This window comes from Esox lucius, chromosome 25 (genome assembly GCF_011004845.1).
Source record: "Esox lucius isolate fEsoLuc1 chromosome 25, fEsoLuc1.pri, whole genome shotgun sequence".
NCBI lineage: Eukaryota > Metazoa > Chordata > Actinopteri > Esociformes > Esocidae > Esox > Esox lucius.
The window spans coordinates 2,916,282-2,935,888 of record NC_047593.1 but is presented as its reverse complement, the minus strand read 5'-3'; the positions used below and the strand labels follow the sequence as shown (position 1 = coordinate 2,935,888).

Here is a 19,607-nt window from a genome sequence, read left to right as displayed (position 1 = left end):
TGGAGTGGCCTAGCCAGTCTCCAGACCTGAACCCAATAGAAAATCTTTGGAGGGAGCTGAAAGTCAGTATTGCCCGGCGACAACTTGTCATTCTATTCCTGTTCTGAGAAATAAAGGCTATTCCCATGCAAGAAATTGACAAGAAACTGAAGCTCTCATAAAACGCTGTGTACTACTCCCTTCACAGAACAGCACAAACTGGATCTAACCAGAATAGAAAGAGGAGTGGGAGGCCCCGATGCCCAACTGAGCAAGAGGACAAACACATTAGCGTGTCTAGTTTGAGAAGCAGCTTCATTAAATAGTACCCGCAAAACACCAGTCTCAATATATACACTGAAGAGGCGACTCCAGGATGCTGGCCTTCTAGGCAGAGTTGCAAAGAAAGAGCCATATCGCAAATGGGCAAAAGAACACAGACACTGGACAGAAAAAGATTGGAAAAAAGTGTTATGGACAGATAAATCTAAGTTTGAGGTGTTCGGATCACAAAGGAGAACATTCGTGAGACACAGAACAAATTAAGATGCCATCTGTCAAGCATGGTGGAGGCAATGTGATTGCCGGGGTTGCTTTGGTGGTGGTAAAGTGGAAGATGTGTAAAGGGTAAAATGGATCTTGAAGGAAGGCTATCACTCCATTTTGCAAAGCCATGCCATACCATGTGAAAAGCCAAATTTCCTCCTTCAACAGGACAATGACCCAAAGCACAGCTTCAAACTATGCAAGAACTATTTAGAGAAGTAGCAGTCAGCTGGTCAGCTCTATAATCGAGTGGGCAGATCTCAATCCTACTGAGCTGTTGTGGGAGCAGCTTGACGATATGGTATGTAAGAAGTGCCTATCAAGCCAATCCAACTTGTGGATTGGTGCTTCAGGAAGGTGTAGATTACCTGAAATTTACAACTAGAATTCCAAACGTCCGCAAGGCTGTAATTGCTGCAAATAGAAGATTCTTCGACAAAAGCAAAATCTGGAGGACACAATTATTATTTCAACTAAAAATCTTTATTTCTAACTTTGTCAAAGACTATATTTCCTGTTCAAACTCATTTTATGTATGCTTTCATGGAAAACAAGCACATTTCTAAGAGACCCCAAATGGTAGTGTAGGTTTTTAACAAACACTTTTCATTTGTGAGTTCTTTGCCTTTCTCCAAGGTGAGAAATGTATTAATTTCAAATATAAGTCCACACATACACTTCCTAAAGACTGAGATATACTTAAGTGAAAATTATGAAAAACACTTTTAGATGCTGAGGTTGTCCTTCATAGGGAATTGCCCACATGTAAACGTTAGCAAGGAAAGAAAGTCAAACCTTGACAACATACTGTACTCAACTTTAAAAGCACTTGCAAAACCACCACTCTTTCTTTTATTAGAAAGTGTCCCTGCATTTTGAAGTAATTGTTTTCAAGTCAATTGACTACAGCAAAAGAAAGTTACACTATCACACTCCAATGTGAGTTTTCAGTTAATTTGAAATTGCAGCAAGGCTTTAGGTTCAACACTATATCATGTGGGGGAGAATGTTTCTTTTCCAATTCTCTGGGCAAAGGAATCTCTATAGCAGTCCAACTCCCTGGCCCTGACGCCACTTTCCAAGCCAATCAATCACTAAGCACACACCCACCACTTTCAATTACAAAGTGAGAGTTAGTTACCCTGTGTGCCCCATCCATTACAGCCCTCTGAATAGCTGCAGCTTGGGGGAGATGGCAGGTCAATGTGCTATGTCAGTGTAACACGCTACCCAGTCTAGTGCCGAGGACATAGTGCAGTGCCAGGGCTCCATTTCTTGGCAAAGCAGCACAGAAGCGTCGGCCAGGAGGAGATTGGACGATGCCACATTTTTTGCTGGAAGTCCAGAAACACCTTCTCTGGGCAGAAGACACTCTGGAGGAATCTAGTCCTGGATCAAATTTCGACAACTGTGATGTTGAATGGTTCTTACCAAAAAATAAATGATTTACTCCATATTGAATTGAATAGGGTCCTAAATATCCCAAATGGCCAGAGAGGTCAAAGATGTTGGGAGGAGAATGAAAGACACTAAGTGAAAAATAAATGCTTTAGATGTAGATTGAAATAGGCATATTTCACATCTGGTCATTGGAAACAAGCTTGACAAAATATCCACAGTTGCACTTTGATTAACAATATAATTGTTCCCTTATCTTTTCCCTTATCTTTTCCAGTTGCTTTGTCAAACATTTGGTTTGACAAAGCAACTGTCATCAGTTAACACTAAATCCAAAACATACAACACAATGATTAAACATTGACTGGGGAATTAAATGCTGGCAAACATCCTATGTGCAAAAAATGCTGTCAGTGGCAATAACAGCAAGTGTTGCTATGTTTTAAAAATACATTTCCTGGCCGTTGGTTTCTTTGCCAAAAGGAGGGCAAGTCCAGGCAAGCACAAGTAGGCGTGTAGATTGATGAACTGTTGAAGCAACTCAAGCTTTTCAAAGAGAAAGTGTTGGTAGCAACATTATTGTATAAAATAAACACAGTTAATATAGTCCTTTTATATATGTAGATTACAGAATATTGTACATTAAAAGAGAATCAACCACATTTACACATCTCAAATGATACATGAAGTTCCCCAAATATTAAGTCTAAAAAAACTGAATTGAATAGGGCAGTCCTCAGGCGCAGAGAGGAGGACCTACAAAGAATCTGTATGTTCAAGTATCCAAGTAATGATTTTGGGGAAATACAGTCATTCAATCTTCTTCCGCTTTATCCGGGGCCGGGTCGCGGGGGCAGCAGTCTAAGCAGAGATGCCCAGACTTGCCTCTCCCCAGACACTTCCTCCAGCTCTTCCGGGGGGACACCGAGGCGTTCCCAGGCCAGCCGGGAGACATAGTCCCTCCAGCGTGTCCTAGGTCTTCCCCGGGGTCTCCTCCCGGTGGGACGGGACCGGAACACCTTCCCAGGAAGGCGTTCCGGAGGCATCCGAAACAGATGCCCAAGCCACCTCAGCTGACCCCTCTCGATGTGGAGGAGCAGCGGCTCTACTCCAAGCTCCTCCCGGGTGACCGAGCTTCTCACCCTATCTCTAAGGGATCGGCCAGCCACCCTGCGGATAAAGCTCATTTCAGCCGCCTGTATCCGGGATCTTGTCCTTTCGGTCATGACCCAAAGCTCATGACCATAGGTGAGAGTAGGACCGTAGATTGACCGGTAAATCGAGAGCTTCGCCTTGAGGCTCAGCTCTTTCTTCACCACGACAGACCGATACATTGACCGCATTACTGCAGAAGCTGCACCGATCCGTCTGTCAATCTCCCGTTCCATCCTTCCCTCACTCGTGAACAAGATCCCTAGATACTTAAACTCCTCCACTTGAGGCAAGCACTCTCCACCAACCTGAAGTGGGCAAGCCACCCTTTTCCGACTGAGGACCATGGCCTCGGATACAGGGAAATACAGTACTATTTTATTTTAATAAATGTGTTTGAAGTACAGAGATTAAGCCATTTGTATTTACAAGTCCATTCGACAGCTACCAGTATATCTATGTTCATACAATTATAAATATTGCTTGGGCTCCCAAAACTCTATTTTGTTGACGGTTCCTAAGACCCGTACTGAAGTAGGGGGAGAAAAACTTTCCAGTACCGTGCACCCTCCACCTGGAATGAGCTACAAAATAATTTAGAATTAAATGTAGTGACAGTGATTGATTAAGTTTATAATCAAATCTAGGATAGATATTGAAATGGGGGGCTGTGATGTTTTGACCCTAAATCTAGACTACATACAGTATCTCACAAAAGGGAGTACACCCCTTAAATTTTTGCTAATATTTGATTATATCTTTTCATGTGAGAACCCTAAAGAAATGCCACTTTGCTACAATGTATAGTAGTGAGTGTACATTTGCTGTCCCGTCAAAATAACTGAAAACACAGCCATTAATATCTAAACCACTGGCAACAAAAGTGAGTACACTCCTAAGTGAAAATGTCCAAATTGGGCCCAATTAGCCATTGTCCCACCCCGGTGTCATGTGACTCATTAGTGTTACAAGGTCTCTGGTGTGAATGGGGAGCAGATGTGTTAAATTTGGTGTTATCGCTCTCACACTCCCTCATACTGGTCACTGAAAGTTCAACATGGCACCTCATGGCAAAGAACTCTGAGGATCTGAAAAAAAGAATTGTTGCGCTACATAAAGATGGCCTAGGCTATAAGAAGATTGCCAAGACCCTGAAACTGAGCTGCAGTACGGTGGCCAAGACCATACAGCAGTTTTACAGGACAGGTTCCACTCAGAACAGGCCTCGCCATGGTCGACCAAAGAAGACGAGTGTACTTGCTCAGCGGTTGTCTTTGGGAAATAAACGTATGAGTGCTGCCAGCATTGCTGTAGAGGTTAAAGGGGTGGGGGGGGTGCTCAGACCATACACCGCACAATGCCTCCAATTGGTCTGCATGGCTGTCATCCCAGAAGGAAGCATCTTCTATAGATGATGCACAAGAAAGCCTGCAAACAGTTTGCTGAAGACAAGCAGACTAAGGACATGGATTACTGGAATCATGTCCTGTGGTCTGAAGAGACCAATATCAACTTATTTGGTTCAGATGGTGTCAAGCGTGTTTGGCGGCAACCAGGTGAGGAGTACAAAGACAAGTGTGTCTTGCCTACAGTCAAGTATGGTGGTGGGAGTGTCATGGTCTGGGGCTGCATGAGTGCTGCTGGCACTGGGGAGCTACAGTTCATTGAGGGAACTGTGACATACTGAAGCAGAGCATAATCACCTCCCTTCGGAGACTGGGCCGTAGGGCAGTATTCCAACATGATAAGGACCCCAAACACCTCCAAGACGACCACTGACTTGCTAAAGAAGCTGAGGGTAAAGGTGATGGACTGGCTAAGCATGTCTCCAGACCAAAATCCTATGGAGGATCTGTGGAGCATCCTTAAACGGAAGGTGGAGGAGCGCAAGGTCTCTAACATCCACCAGCTCTGTGATGTCGTCATGGAGGAGTGGAAGAAGACTCCAGTGGCAACCTGTGAAGCTCTGGTGAACTCCATGCCCAAGAGGGTTAAGGAAGAGCTCGAGAATAATGATGGCCACACAAAATATTGACACTTTGGGCCCAATTTGGACATTTAAACATTTTGTTGCCAGCAGTTTAGACATTAATGGCTGTGTGTTGTGTTATTTTGAGGGGACAGCAAATGTACACTTATACAAGCTGTACACTCACTACTTCACATTGTAGCAGTGTCATTTTGTCAGTGTTGTTACATGAAAAGATATAATCAAATATTTGCAAAAATGTGAGAGATGTATATACAAAAAATCTATGTTGATGTATTGTACCTTCTGTGTGCTGCTACATTGACCAGCTACCTATTGGAAAACAGATTTTTTTATTTCAATGAGGTAAATCTGGTTGAAAAATAAATTAACTATATATTTTTTTTAAGTAGTACCATACACTGATAAGCCAAAACATTATGACCACTCACAGGTGAAGCGAATAACATTGATCATCTCCTAACAAGGGCACATAAAAGGGTAGGTTAGATGGTAAGCGATCAGTTCTCATAGTCAATGCGTTGGATGTAGGAAAAATGGGCAGGAGTAAAGACCTGAGCGACTTTGACAAGGGCCAAATTGTTGAGAATCTCTGAAACAACAAAACTTGTGGGGTGCTCCTGGTCAACAGTGGTACCTACCGAGAGTGATCCGAGGAAGGACAAACTGGCAACAGGGTGTTGGGTGCCCAAGGCTCATTGATGCGTGAGGGCAAAAAAGGCTATTCTGTCTGGTCCAAACCAACAGAAGGTCTACTGTGGCACAGAGTCACAAAAAATTGTAAGGGATGGTTACAAGAGGAATGTGTCACACAACACAGTGCATTGCACCCTGCTACACAGGGTGTAGCCACAGAGTGCCCATGACGACCCCTGTCCACTGTTGGCACGCGAGCATGAGAACTGTGGCACGCGAGCATGAGAACTGGACCTTGGAGTAGTGGAAGGAGGCTCTCTGGTCTGATGAGTCTCATTTTCTTTTACCTCATGTAGATGACCGTGTACGTGAGCGCTGTTCACCTGGGAAAGTGATGGCACCAGGATGTACACGTTCCACCTACTTATGCGCCCAGACACCCGGAAATGGTTTGAGGAACATGATGAAAAATGGCCCAAAAATTCCCCAGATCTCAATCTGATTGGGATCTCCATCTCGCAATTTACAGAACTTGAAGGACCTGCTGCTAAAGTCTTGGTGAGAGATACCACAGGACACATTCAAGGGTCGCGTAGAGTCCATGCCTCGATGAATAGGTGCTGTTTTGGAGGCACGTAGAAGGCCAACAGCATATTAGGCAGGTGGTCATAATGTTTTGGCTTGTCAGTGTATATTCCCAATCTATTTAAATATACCCATGATGTTTATTTTATACAGCTGTTTCTGTTTATCAAGGGCACCAATAAATTGAGGTACCTGTAAACTAACTTCAAGCAGACCACTGCAGAAGCCAACAAAGCAAATTATGGCTCAGGTTTTGTTTCTTAGATTTTATTTTCTAGATTTTATTTTAGTTTAACCCAAATGTCAAACTCTCTTGACAGAAAAATGAATAGCAGGTGCTAAATGAACCCATACAATCACTGCTGTCCTCTAGACCAGAACATGACAGTCAAGAGGTCTGGCCTTAGCACCCACAGGTTGCGTCAGCCAGCCAGGTATATGAGCCAAAACAGTAAATTATATTTAAGCTTAGGTTTTGTTTTCCTTTATTGATTTGGATTTATACAGATGTTTCAATTAATTGTCCTTTTTTTTAAGTATTCTATTTTTTTTATGTCTTAAATCGACACTGCATTAAAAACATACACGATTCTGTAGTGGACATCACTGCATGGGCTCAGGAACACTGAGGAACACCATTGTCTATGAACACAGTACGTCGCTGCATCCACAAAAACATGTTAAAACCCTACCATGCAATGATGAAACCAGATTTAAACAAGATCCAGAAACGTTGCTGCCTTCTCTGGGCCCGAGCTCATTAAAAATGGACTGAGGCGAAGTGGAAAACTGTCCTGTATTTTGATTAATAAAAAATGTGAAATACATTTTTGGGAATCATGGGCACCACGTCCTCTGGACTAAAGAGGAGAGGGACTATCCGGGTTGTTATCAGCGCACAGTTCAAAAGCCAGCATCCATGATGGTATGGGGGTGCATTAATGCACATAACATGGGTGACTTGGACATCTGTGAAGGCACCATTAACGCTGAACAATATATACAGGTTGTGGAGCAACAATTGACTGCCACCTTTTTCAGGGAATGCTTTGCTTATTACAGCAAGACAATGCCAAACCCCATTCTGTATGTATCAAAACCGCATGTCTCTGTAGTAAGAGTCTGGGTGCTGAACTAGTCCGGTCACCCAGTGAAAACATTTGGCGAATCATGAAACAAAATATATATGACAAAGGAGACCCCGAACTGTTGAGTAGCTGAAATCCTATATCAAGCATGAATGGGATTTTCACTTTCAAAAACTATAGCAATTGGTCTCCTCAGTTCCCAAACGCTTCCAGAGTATTGTTCCAAAAATGCGGAGAAAAGCCATCTGTCCAGATGAGACACCTTTTGTTTCATTGGGTTCCTTGTTTTCATTAATTTAAACCAATCAGAATATGTATTGGAATGTATCTAGAATGGCAAAGATTCCAAGACAGACAAAATGGGAGTACAGCAAATTTTATATAAAACAAGCTTCTGGCTCAAGTGGATGCAAGTTTTTCTGGAACTGATTGATCATATATAAAAGTTGATTAATGGCTTTCATTTGGATGTACATTGGAATTACTTCAGGTGATGTCCAAATAGTATTTCCTTACTCCCAATGTGTTCACATTTCAACTTCTGGTGGTTTAAAAGGATGATTGGTAGAGCAAAATGGTCACTCTAGCCTGTGTCTATACCAATTTAAAAGCCATTTTTGTGGTGAGTATTAGAAGAGGTGCATACCTCAGGACAAAGGATTTAACACACCCTCTTCCGAGTTGCTGGTCATAGGGTACTCACTTATCTCCTCGATCACTTCCGGATCGCACTCCCTGTACTTCTCCAGCTGAGCCTTCAGATTGGTCCTCTCCTCCCTCAGAGCCAGCAGTTCCTTTAGCAAAGAGGCCCTCTCATCCTTTAGGTAGTCACACAAACACAATCACACACACACACTTATTGTACAATAATAAACTGATGCAATCTTATGAATAATGCAAAAACTCAATTTCATACTTTCCACAAAACTAGGCCTGAGATGTCATTAACTAATTAGTTTGTCAATGTGAGACAATCTCAATGTCAAAGATAAAGATGGAATTGTTAATGGGCTGTGAGGTAAATTCACTTACTGTATCTTGACGTCCTACTTTCGCTTTGTCGACAGCCTGCTGCAGAGACATTTTACGTTGCTTTGCCTCAGAATGCTATGGCGAGGGGATAATATTGAATTAACAAATGCTTGTTTTCGTCTGAATTTTTTCTAAATCCTTCTCTCACGCATTTTTCTTTCTTTGACAGGAAAGTTTGAATAACCCAAACTTCATGCACATTCACGCAATTTTGTGTTGTGGGCTCCAGTTTAAATCCCATGCAAACAATTATTCTATTCAGGGGAAAACATGGTGTTTGCTAGTAGCTTGTGCAACATGTTCAATTGTGCAGACGGTATCTCAGTCTCTTATACAGGGCTAGGATTGTGGCCAGTTAAGAGGGCAGGTTAGCCAAAGATGGGTAAGATCCCACCATCGAAACCGAGGCAACCTAAGACAGGCAAAGCAATGCATCTGGCCGCATCATAAATTCATACTGAGGTGCACGCACACACAAAAAACACACGCACACAGCGTGTTTCAATTTGCAGGGGTCTCTTAATTTTAACCCTTCTGTTCCTCACTCAAAACCTTCCTTATTTACTTTTTTGGAAAGGAAAAGGTGCAGAGGTCTCTTAATTTTTTCCAGAGCTGTATATTGATCAGCCATAACATTATGACCACCAGCCTAATATTGTGTAGGTCCCCCTTTTGCTCCCAAAACAGCTCTGACCCATCGAGGCATGGACTCCACTAGACCTCTGAAGGTGTGCTTTGGTATCTGGCACCAAGACGTTAGCAGTTTCAAGTCCTGTAAATTAAGAAGTGGGGTCAAGAAGTGAATCAGACTTTGTCCAGCACATCCCACAGATGCACGATTGGATTGAGATCTGGGGAATTTGGAAGCCAAATCAACACCTTAAACTCATTGTTGTGGTCCTCAAACCATTCCTGAACAATTTTTGCTTTGTGGTAGGGCCAATGTCATCAGGGACTACCATTGCCATGAAAGGGTGCACATGGTCTGAAACAATGCTCAGGTAGGAGTTACGTGTCAAAGTAACATCCACATAAATGGCAGGACCCAAGGTTTCCCAGCAGAACAATGCCCAAAGCATCACACTGCATCAGCCAGGCTTGTCTCCTTCCCATAGTACATCCTGGTGCCACACACGCACCTGGCCATCCATGTTATGTAAAAGGAAACGTGATTCATCAGACCAGGCCACCTTATTCAATTGCTCCGTGTTCCAGTTCTGATACTCACATACCCATTGTAGGCGCAGTGGTCACAGGGGTCAGCATGGGCATCCTGACTGGTCTGCGGCTACTCAGCCCCATACGCAACAAACTGTGATGCACTGTGTTGACACCTTTCTATCAGTACCAGCATTAACTTTTTCCACACTTTGAGCTACAGTAGCTCATCTGTTGGATCAGACTACACAGGCCAGCCTTCGCTCCCCACATGCATCAATGAGTCTTGGCCACCCATGACCCTGTTGCCGGTTAACCACTTTTCCTTCCTTTTCCTTTTGATAATTACTGACCACTGCAGACCGGGAACACCCCACAAGGGCTGCAGTTTTGAAGATGCTCTGACCCAGTCGTCTAGCCATCATAATTAGGCCCTCGTCAAAATCACTCAGATCCTTATGCTTGCCCATTTTTCCTGCTTCTAACACATCAACTTTGAAGACAGAATATTCACTTGCTGCCTAATATATCCCACCCACTGACAGGTGCCATGATAATGAGATTATCAGTGTTATTCACTTCACCTGTCAGTGGTCATAATGTTATGGCTGATCAGTGTATGAATGAGGAGGAACATTGCTCTGCAGGCCTGTTATGGCTGAGGGAACTAAGGTACAGGGTTATTTTTCCGGACTTATGCCCCCCCTTGAGTCTGGTTTACCACAGATTTGCAGCGTAATATGTTTGGGTAATGGAGTCTGGTGACTACTGTGGATTGTTGTGGTTCTGTGGTCAGCGTTGTGCATTATACTCGTTTTATAAATACGGTGTGCGGAGGGTGTGAGTGGGGTTGTAGGTGTGCACATTTTTGCCGGACTGCATAAGCGGAGCCGGCCAAGAGACGTGGACTCCCACGCAGGGGACTGGTGTTCAAATCCTAATGCAAATTATGCATTAGGATTTGTTCAGGATAGACAAAAACGTTGTTGGCCACAACCTTAAGGAGCTACGTTAGCCTAGTACCTTAAGGAGCTACGTTAGCCTAGTACCTTAAGGAGCTACGTAAGCCTAGTAAGTCTTGTTATATTCCAACTATTTTAGGTGGAAGTACCCATCTGTGCATGCTTTTTGGGGTACTATACACTAAATCCCGAACACTTACGAAGTTCAAGAGGACAGGGTTTCCAAGATTCTTGCGTCTTTTCATTTATTGTCGCCTATATTGATGGTTATTGTGTCAATGTCATTCACAAACTAAAGAAAAACGAACGTTGTTCCATGAAATTAAATTGCTTTGGCAGTGTAAAGTTATCTTCAGTCTCGCTAGCAATTGCTCAGTTCTTATGACTATTTAAAGTAGTAAGTTAGTAGATACAAGTAAGCCTGTTACTGGCTAATAAGTTGTTAAAATGGTTGGTGGCGAAAGCCATACAATTCATTGATGATATTTGTGGTGGATTTAAACTTAATAAGAAACATTAGTCAGTTTAATACAATGCTTAATAGTATCTAGCGAAATATTCAAACTTGGGTGACAAAATGATCTATTGTCGAGACACCATACCAACACTCAGCATGTGTAGCGTAGTGGTTCAAGTCACAGCCTCTCACATGGGAGACCCAGGTTCTAAACCAATGACGGCAACAACATTCATCCCTTCTAATCATGAACCGACTGAACTAAGCTTGCCGGTTACATTTTCTTGCTTAAAAAAAGAAATATATTCTATTCTTCCATATATGGTCTCAAATATTAGCTCACTCATTGTCACCTAAATGGCTTTCAAGTGCCCTAGGGGTACCATATGGAACACAGTTACTGATATTTGCAGTGTTTTATACACCCACATCATCCTGTACTGTAATCATACTGTACTGTAAACAAGTTCAAACAGTGATCGAAAACCCCAATGATATAAAACATGCACAATAAAACAGACAAACCATCCCCTGCTTTTGACTCTGCTTATAGAACCAGAGTTGGGAGGGTTACCATGTTATTGACATTGATAACAGACCACAAGTTACATTTTTAACTCCACAGCGTGGGTGGCCGCATTAGTAGCACCATTGGCGACCAGAAGCTGTTTATTTCACTGCCAGGTGCCCGCCCTCGCACCATCTGGGGGGAGCGTGTCATCATGATGAGGAGATGCCATCAAGAGGACCACCAGCTGCTCAAGTGACAATTCACACAGCTGCTTGTGACAAGGCACAACACCACCGTGAGCGGCACTACTGATAGAGAGTCCACCGTTCCCCACAGAATCAGTCGCAGTCAGGTGCAGTGCTCCAAGTTAGGCCACAAACCAACAAATAATGGTGCTTTCCAAGAGTGGCTTTCAAAACACAATCTCAGTTATGCCCAAATCATGGATGTGCTATGGCAGGAAATAACCAAACCGGGTTCCACTTCCTATCAACAAAGTAGAGCTCCGGTGGGCACACAACCATCAACACACTGAGAAGTGGAAAAATATTGCCTGGTCTGACAAACCCCAGATCAATTAATTTGAGTGACCAGCAAAGTCCCCAGGCCTCAACCCATTAGAGAATGTTTGGTGTTTGGGATGGAACAGGCTGTTCGTTGCATGAATGAACCACCGTTCAATCTACAGAAATTGACATGGAAGGAGAGAAAATATAAAATCACTACAAAAAAGAAAAAAGTTAATGCATCAGGTGACAACAATACACAGCGCAAAATGCAGATACGCAAAATGCAGATACCCAAAAGGCACGGTTTCGCAAGTCCTGTTTCTTGTGCACAAAAAATATTTTTGTTTATCAGCTTAACCTTATATTCAAAATATATTATCAAAATATTAACCAAATAGCCAGACAAGTACCGTGGCTTATATACAGATTTTGAAAACTTTTTCGAACAGCGGTTAATACATGTGCAGTTTACATTTTTAAGTGTTTCCACCAGCATACTTTTTCACAGATGATTGCTTGACAACGTAGCGGTCTCAAACTCATGTAGCAAATATGATACAATTGGCAATGCAGGGTTTTCAAAAACATATTTTACTCTTTATTATATTTTGGTAGAGCCCTATGACAAATGTTTAATATTACTGTTCACAAAAGCCCCGCCTATCTAGTTACTGTTGCTACGCCCATCAAGCTGCGGTTCTCTGTAAGCGGCAACAACTGTAAACAGCCAAGCACAGAGAAAAGTTGCATATTACCAGTCAGTGTAAGTGATTCTTTTTGGAGCAATACCTCTGCAATATCCTCCAGATAGAGGCAGTGCGATATCCTCCAGATAGAGGCAGTGTGATATGCAGTGGAAGAATATGTTCAAAATATTTAGGTAAACAAGGAAGGGGATACAATAATTGAAACAAGCATAGAATGAGAAACCCCCAAAAACGCAACAAGCACAGCCTTGGGGACCAGTCTTGCTCTTGCACTGCCTGGTAAATTCTATTTAAATAGCTATTATTGATCTTGTTTCTTTCAGTCAACATCATCCTATCAACTTCAGCAGAAAGTTGTTTGTTAAAGTTAAGCCTACAAATGCCCCAGGGTAACAAGCTAATATTAGGGGTAGCCAGCTATCTAGCTAACATTGTAGTAGTAGCAGCAAATTAGTCGTATTAATGATCACGTTTCACTATTTTGAGCATTAATGACGAAAGCTTGATGGACTTTCATGTAGTGACCGGTTGCTAAGTTAGGACTGGACAAAGGCCATTTTGGGGAGGGGTTTTGCGAAAGGTCAATTCACTGGGCAAATGCGGTTTATATGTGTGTGCAGTTAAGACTCGGGTTTGTATACACACACAAAGCCATAAAATGAATGGTGTGATATAGGCAGTGTTGCCAACTTAGCGACTGTGTCGCAATATTTAGCGAGTATTCAGACCCCTCTAGTGACACTTTTTTTATGATCAATGATCAACTAGCGACAAATCTAACAACTTTTCTATCGCTGAACACTGTTCCAACCTGACATGTGATCACATTGGAGAAGCATGTAGAGCTGTTTTCTTAGACTCCAATGCAGCCACTCACATCAGAATGCACAGGACAAAGTGCACAGCAATTATGAATGGTATTCTAGCACCACACTTTCTGAAAAAGTTGGTCACAGATGTGGGTGACCAGCGTTTCAGCCTCCTCCTCGATGAGTCCACAGATGTGCTGTGTTTCTAAGTACCTGGGGGTCGTGATAAGGTAGTTTAGTGACACCAAGCAGACAACTGTATCAACATTTCTGGGACTTAGTGAGCTGGAGGGAGGAGATGCCAAATCTATAGCCCGTGCTGTTTTGGCTTTCCTCGAGAAGTGTAAAAAAAATAAAAGGAAAAAAGAGAAACTCCTGGGGATAGGGACTGACAATGACTCTGCTATGAAGGGGATTAACAATGGGGTGCATAAAGTGCTGAAAGAGGAGTATGGCCTCAAAGATCTGGTTCTTATTCGCTGTGTGTGCCACTCTCTGCAGCTTGCTGTAAGTCATGCTTCCAATGACACCATCCCCGTAGGGTGGAGGACTTGGTACGAGACTTATAGCTGGTTTTCAGTGTCTCCAAAGCACAGGGAGGCCTACAAGGCCATATATGAGACCACCAACTGTGAGGAGAAACCTTTACAGATAACCAAGGTGTGTGCCACACGTTGGCTCTCCATTGAACCCACGGTTCTATGCATTTTCGACCAGTGGCAGGAGCTTAGACTGCATTTCGCAGTCACCAAGTCCAGTGAACACTGCTACATGGCTGAGGTTTTATAGTCCATATACAGTGATGCTCAAAACATATTGTATCTGACTTTTTTGAAGTCAGTGTTGGGTGAGGTACAGTTTTTCAGGGAGATCAGGTAGATCCTCTTAATCTACTTGACAGCTTGGTTAGCCTGATCTAGTCTGTGAGCAGCAGGGTGCTGAATCCACTGGCAAATGTTGATGTACTCAAAGGGCCAATAGATGGATATATAGTCCCAAACCGTACCTTGGTTAACTTTTTGAGTCAAAGGCAGCTGAACACCATGTCCGAAAGCGGTGTGCAGCCTTCACCATCTCCCTCACTAATGAGTTGAGGGTGAGTCTGCCAGACAACATCGAAGCATTGCAGTACATGTCAGTTTTCAATGTGGAGGAAACTCTGAAGCCCAATAAGAGCCCTAGAGAAATAGAAAAAATTGCCAAGTTCCTTGGTTACTCCCCTGCAGAGATAGACAAGATTGTCCAGCTATGGCGTGTCATCCGTCTTATTAAATGGAATGAGACAAAAAACACACTGGGTTTCCGGAGTGAGATTTGGAAGTTCAGGGATGCAGCTGATATCAACCCGTTTCAAGAACTTGCCATGGCTGCTGTCTTTGTTGTTCTTGCCACACTCGAATGCTGAAGTCGAGAGAATATTCAGCCAGATGAGTGTGGTAAAAAGCAAACTTAAAAATGGGATGTCCTTGTAGAGCCTTAACTCCATCCTGTACATTCGATATGGACTGAAGCTGTCTAGTGAGGCTTGTTATGAGCACCAGCTGCCTGATAATGTTTTGCAACTGTTTGGCACATCAGCTGCTTACTCATTTAAGTCAGCTCCCTCAGTTGCTGAACCTGCCATATAGAGCCTTGACCAAAATGACGGTGAACCACTCTTTCTGTGAGCCAGCACAACCTGTGTATGTGTGGAGGGGGGGGTCTGGAAAAAAATAAATACAAATATGAACCTGAATTAGGGCCAGACTATTAACCATCATTTCCTCACAGTTTTTTCTATTGTCTCTTTTTGGTCCATTTAGATTGTATACAAAAACAATCTACATAAACAATTTAAAAAATGTTATGGTTAAACATTTTCATGTTTTACTGTGACTTGTTGTAGGCTCCTAAGTGGACCATATGGCTAAAAATCTAACCAAACTCATTTGTAGTTCTAAACATATTTAGGCTGTTTTTTACTCACTTTTTGTCTCTCCCATGACATTATTCCTCTCCTACAGCGTCCATCACAATTACATGCACATGGCCAATTATACAAATTAGGTGATGACATCATTTAGCGACTTCTAGCGACTTTTAGGAGAGCAAATAGCTATTTTCCTTATGAGGAGTTGGCAACACTGATTTATAAACAGGGAATTACGGTATAGGTGGTTCTGGGCCCTTGAATGGCACAGCTCTAATCTCACTGCCTTGCAGTTAGCGGTGTCATGTGGAACACAGTGCAATTGCAATTAGTGCAATCAGGCAGCACCGTTTCAGTTTGTAATCGAATAAGAACGGCCTTTGTGATATAGCGTGTGTTAATCGAAAACTGACAGCAAATTCAATTCTGGGTTAGCAGAATTCATACGCAAACCGTCAGAAAACCATCTAAAAGACACTCAATTGCGTGCTTATCCTCTGACAAGGATTGCATTCAAACCAACTACAGTAAAGCAATGCACAATGAGACAAATGGTAATTGAGTTGATAACTGGAAAGTTAAATTTTTTTATTAGAAGTGATAGATGTAACATTTGAATAAGGCAACATATCTGGGAAAAAACTCAATTATTAAAACTTGTGTTAGTAGATTGTCTGGTAATTAAATGTTTTTTTATTTGGGGGGGGCAGATCAGTTATGCGCCTATCAACAGTCAGAATTTAGATAATTTCAATGCCCCTGTTTTTTTTTTATGCTTGTGCACACACGCGCACACTCAATTCCCCACAAAACAAAACACCATCGACGTCCGTGCTTCCCACAGGTTCAAAATAAGGTGCAAGCCGCTGGGGCACATACCCATAGATAGCCATACAGATCCAGTGCCAATGGTTTCTAGGCTCCAGTGGGTCAATGGTATTGCACAGAATCAGATCCCCACTGCACCCACAACAACTCCCACCCCATCAATATTCCCAGACCAGGAGAGCATACATATTGCACTGTTTGGTCAGCCCACGGCGTGAGCGTACTGTAAATTCAGAGGTAAGTGCCTCAAGTATGCGAGATGTCCGTCTTAGGTTGTCCTGGTATCACGTTTGGGATCTTACCAGTCTTTGGCTGACCAGCCCTCTTCACTGGCCAGGAGGAGCGGAGGCTGTACATTTATGGAGTGATTATGTTGCCCATGTCAGCTGTTGCCCTCATCATGAGTCAATGGAGCAAAAACACTCCATCTTGCCAAGCTCCCTGCCGAGCATGAGCCCCAGCAGCCGCCCCATCATAAGCCATCCCAGTGTGCAATCGTTTTCCACAAAAAAGGCACGCACGCATGCCACACACTCTCATTCCCCCTCAGTCATTCCAACACAAACACAAGGATACATACATCTTCATAGACAAACAGACAAACCTATACACACATCCCCTGTCCATAATTACATTGGTTCTTGACCCCTCCAGATTTCAGAGGCGTGACCACCTTTACAAGCACATATTACATTTTACAAGAGAAATGTATTGCAGAACAGAACCTTCCTCTGCAACAATAAATAATTAATATAACTTAAATACACCTCTGATTATAATATGGGTCTAAGGAAGAAATTGGCCAGTACGCTTCAGTAAGAGATTTTTTATCTCAGTGAGTCTATTCCCTGGTTTAAAAAAAGGTTAACTCTTAAGACCTGAGCTTTGGGTCCAAATGTGGACACTGGGTCTCAGGAGGTTAAATATATATATCTTTTAATTACAATTTGTGTTATATTTCTAGACTATCAGGTAAAAACAATCCATTAAAACAGTTAAAAGTATGAGAATTGGCTTTGTCTGTAAGAGCTATATATATTATATGTATTCCTGTTTGGGTGGGAATTTAAAAATTGTATCAGTCTTTTGACATGCAGTTGGACAGTCTTTACCTGGGTTAGAGGATGGACTCTAAATTTAATTAGGTCTGAATGCTGAAAATCTTTTAAACTCGTTTCCCATCACACACAAAATGAAACACTAAGGGAAATAATTTGTATCATTACATAGTGATGATTTAAAAATGAAAGGATAAAACGGCATTAGTCCCTACAAGAGAACTGCTAAAACAGCAATGGCTCCAATCTGAACACATGCTGCAACGGCCAGTTGTGGAAAAAGTGGCTTATGCCTCAATAAACCTGTTAAATAATCACCTGCTTCTCCAGCTCCTTCACCTTGTGCTTCCGTGCATGTAGAGCCTTGCTGGGAAAGGCCCAATAGTAGTTGGATGTGCCCACTCTCTCACAGTCAACCATGTTGTCATCCACCAGACTCTGAAGGACCTCTTTCACTGACATGGGTGCTGCACACAGGGGGAAAGGCCAAGGGGCTTCCTCAGGAAATATTGACAGAATCGTTTGCATCCTCTACTCAGCTACGTCTCAAAACCCATTGGAGAAGGTCAGAGTAGAGGGACACTGGACCTTCTCAAATATGGTTAAGGAGGTGCAGAGATGACAGAAACACAAAAAAGACACAAATGACAGAAAGGTAAATTGAGGTAGTCAGGAACTTTAGTTTCTTAGGGCAAATGTCTGCATAAAGTTTTGGGTGGAAGGTAAGTCATAATTGACAATATATGAACATACAGTGGATATAAAAAGTCTACACACCCCTGTTAAAATGCAAGGTTCTTGTGATGTAAAAGAATGAGACAAAGATAAATCATGTCATGATAAATCATGTTAATGTGACCTATAACGTGAACCATTCAATTGAAAAACAAACTGAAATCTTTGAGGGGGAAAAATGAAAAACAGAAATCTTACTATAACCTGGTTGCATAAGTGTGCACACCCTTGTATAACTGGGGATGTGGCTGTGTTTAGATTTAACAAATCAAATTCAAACTCAAGTTAAATAGAAGTCATTACACACCTGCCATCATTTAAACTAATCACAAAAAGTTCAGCTGTTCTAGTAGGATTTTCCTGACATTTTCTTAGTTGCATCTCAGAGCAAAAGCCATGGTCCACAGAGAGCTTCCAAAGCATCAGAGGGATCTCATTGTTGAAAGAGATCAGTCAGCAGAAGGGTACAAAATAATTTCCAAAGTATTAGATATACCATGGAACACAGTCATCATCAAGTGGAGCAAATATGGCACAACAGAGACATTACCAAGAACTGGACGTCCCTCCAAAATGTATGAAAAGACTAGAGAAAAACTGGCCAGAGAGGCTTCCAAGTGGCCTACAGCAACACGAAAGGAACTGCAGGAATTTCTGGCATGTACTGGCTGTGTGCTACATGTGACAACAATCTCCCATATTCTTCATATGAATGGGTAGGGTGGCAAGACGGAAGCCTTTCTTACAATGAAAAACATCCAAGCCCGGCTGAAGTTAGCAAAAACAAACATCAAGTCTCCCAAAAGCATGTGGGAAAGTGTGTTATGGTCTGACAAAACCAAGGTTGAACTTTTTGGCCATAATTCCAAAAGGTATGTTTGGCGCAAAAACAACAATGCACATCACACAAAGAACACCATACCCACAGTGAAGCATGGTGGTGGCAGCAACATGCTTTGGGGCTGTTTTTCTTCAGCTGGAACCGGGGCCTTAGTCAGGGTGGAAGGAATTATGAACAGTTCCAAATACAAGGCGATTTTGGCATAAAACCTTCAGTTGTCCGTTAGAAAGCTGAAGATGAAGAGGAAGTTCACCTTTCAGCACGACAATGACCCAAAGCACACATCCAAGTCCACAAAAGCATGGCTTCACCAGAAGATTAACGTTTTGGAATGGCCCAGCCAGAGCCCAGACCTGAATCTGTGGTGTGATCTGAAGAGGGCTGTGCACAGGAGATGTCCTCACAATCTGACAGATTTGGAGCGTTTTTGCAAAGAAGAGTGGGCAAATATTGACGTAACAAAATCAAAAGGTGCTTCAAAGTTTTAGTTTATGGGTGTGCACACTTATGCAACCAGGTTATTGCAAGTTTTTCTTTTTTTTCCAAAGATTTTTGTTTTTCAATTGAATTGTTCACGTTATAGGTCATATTAAAGGTGGAAAAAGGTCTGACATGATTTATCTTTGTCTCATTCTTTTACATCACAAGAACCTGGCATTTTTACAGGGGTGTGTAGACTTTTTATATCCACTGTAAGTAGTACAGCACACAGCAATG

General features: G+C 42.4%; 1 protein-coding gene across 1 annotated transcript in view; it reads right to left on the bottom strand.

Moving 5' to 3' along the window:
* The window catches only part of mnd1 (meiotic nuclear divisions 1 homolog (S. cerevisiae)), a 34,363-nt gene that overhangs the window by 7,766 nt on the left and 6,990 nt on the right, over positions 1-19,607 (bottom strand). The window contains exons 4-6 of the mRNA XM_010899206.4: positions 17,633-17,781; positions 8,407-8,481; positions 8,078-8,192 (exon numbers count right to left, since the gene is read on the bottom strand). Coding sequence (XP_010897508.2) covers positions 8,078-8,192; positions 8,407-8,481; positions 17,633-17,781 — 339 coding nt within the window. The remainder of the gene's footprint in view (positions 1-8,077; positions 8,193-8,406; positions 8,482-17,632; positions 17,782-19,607) is intronic.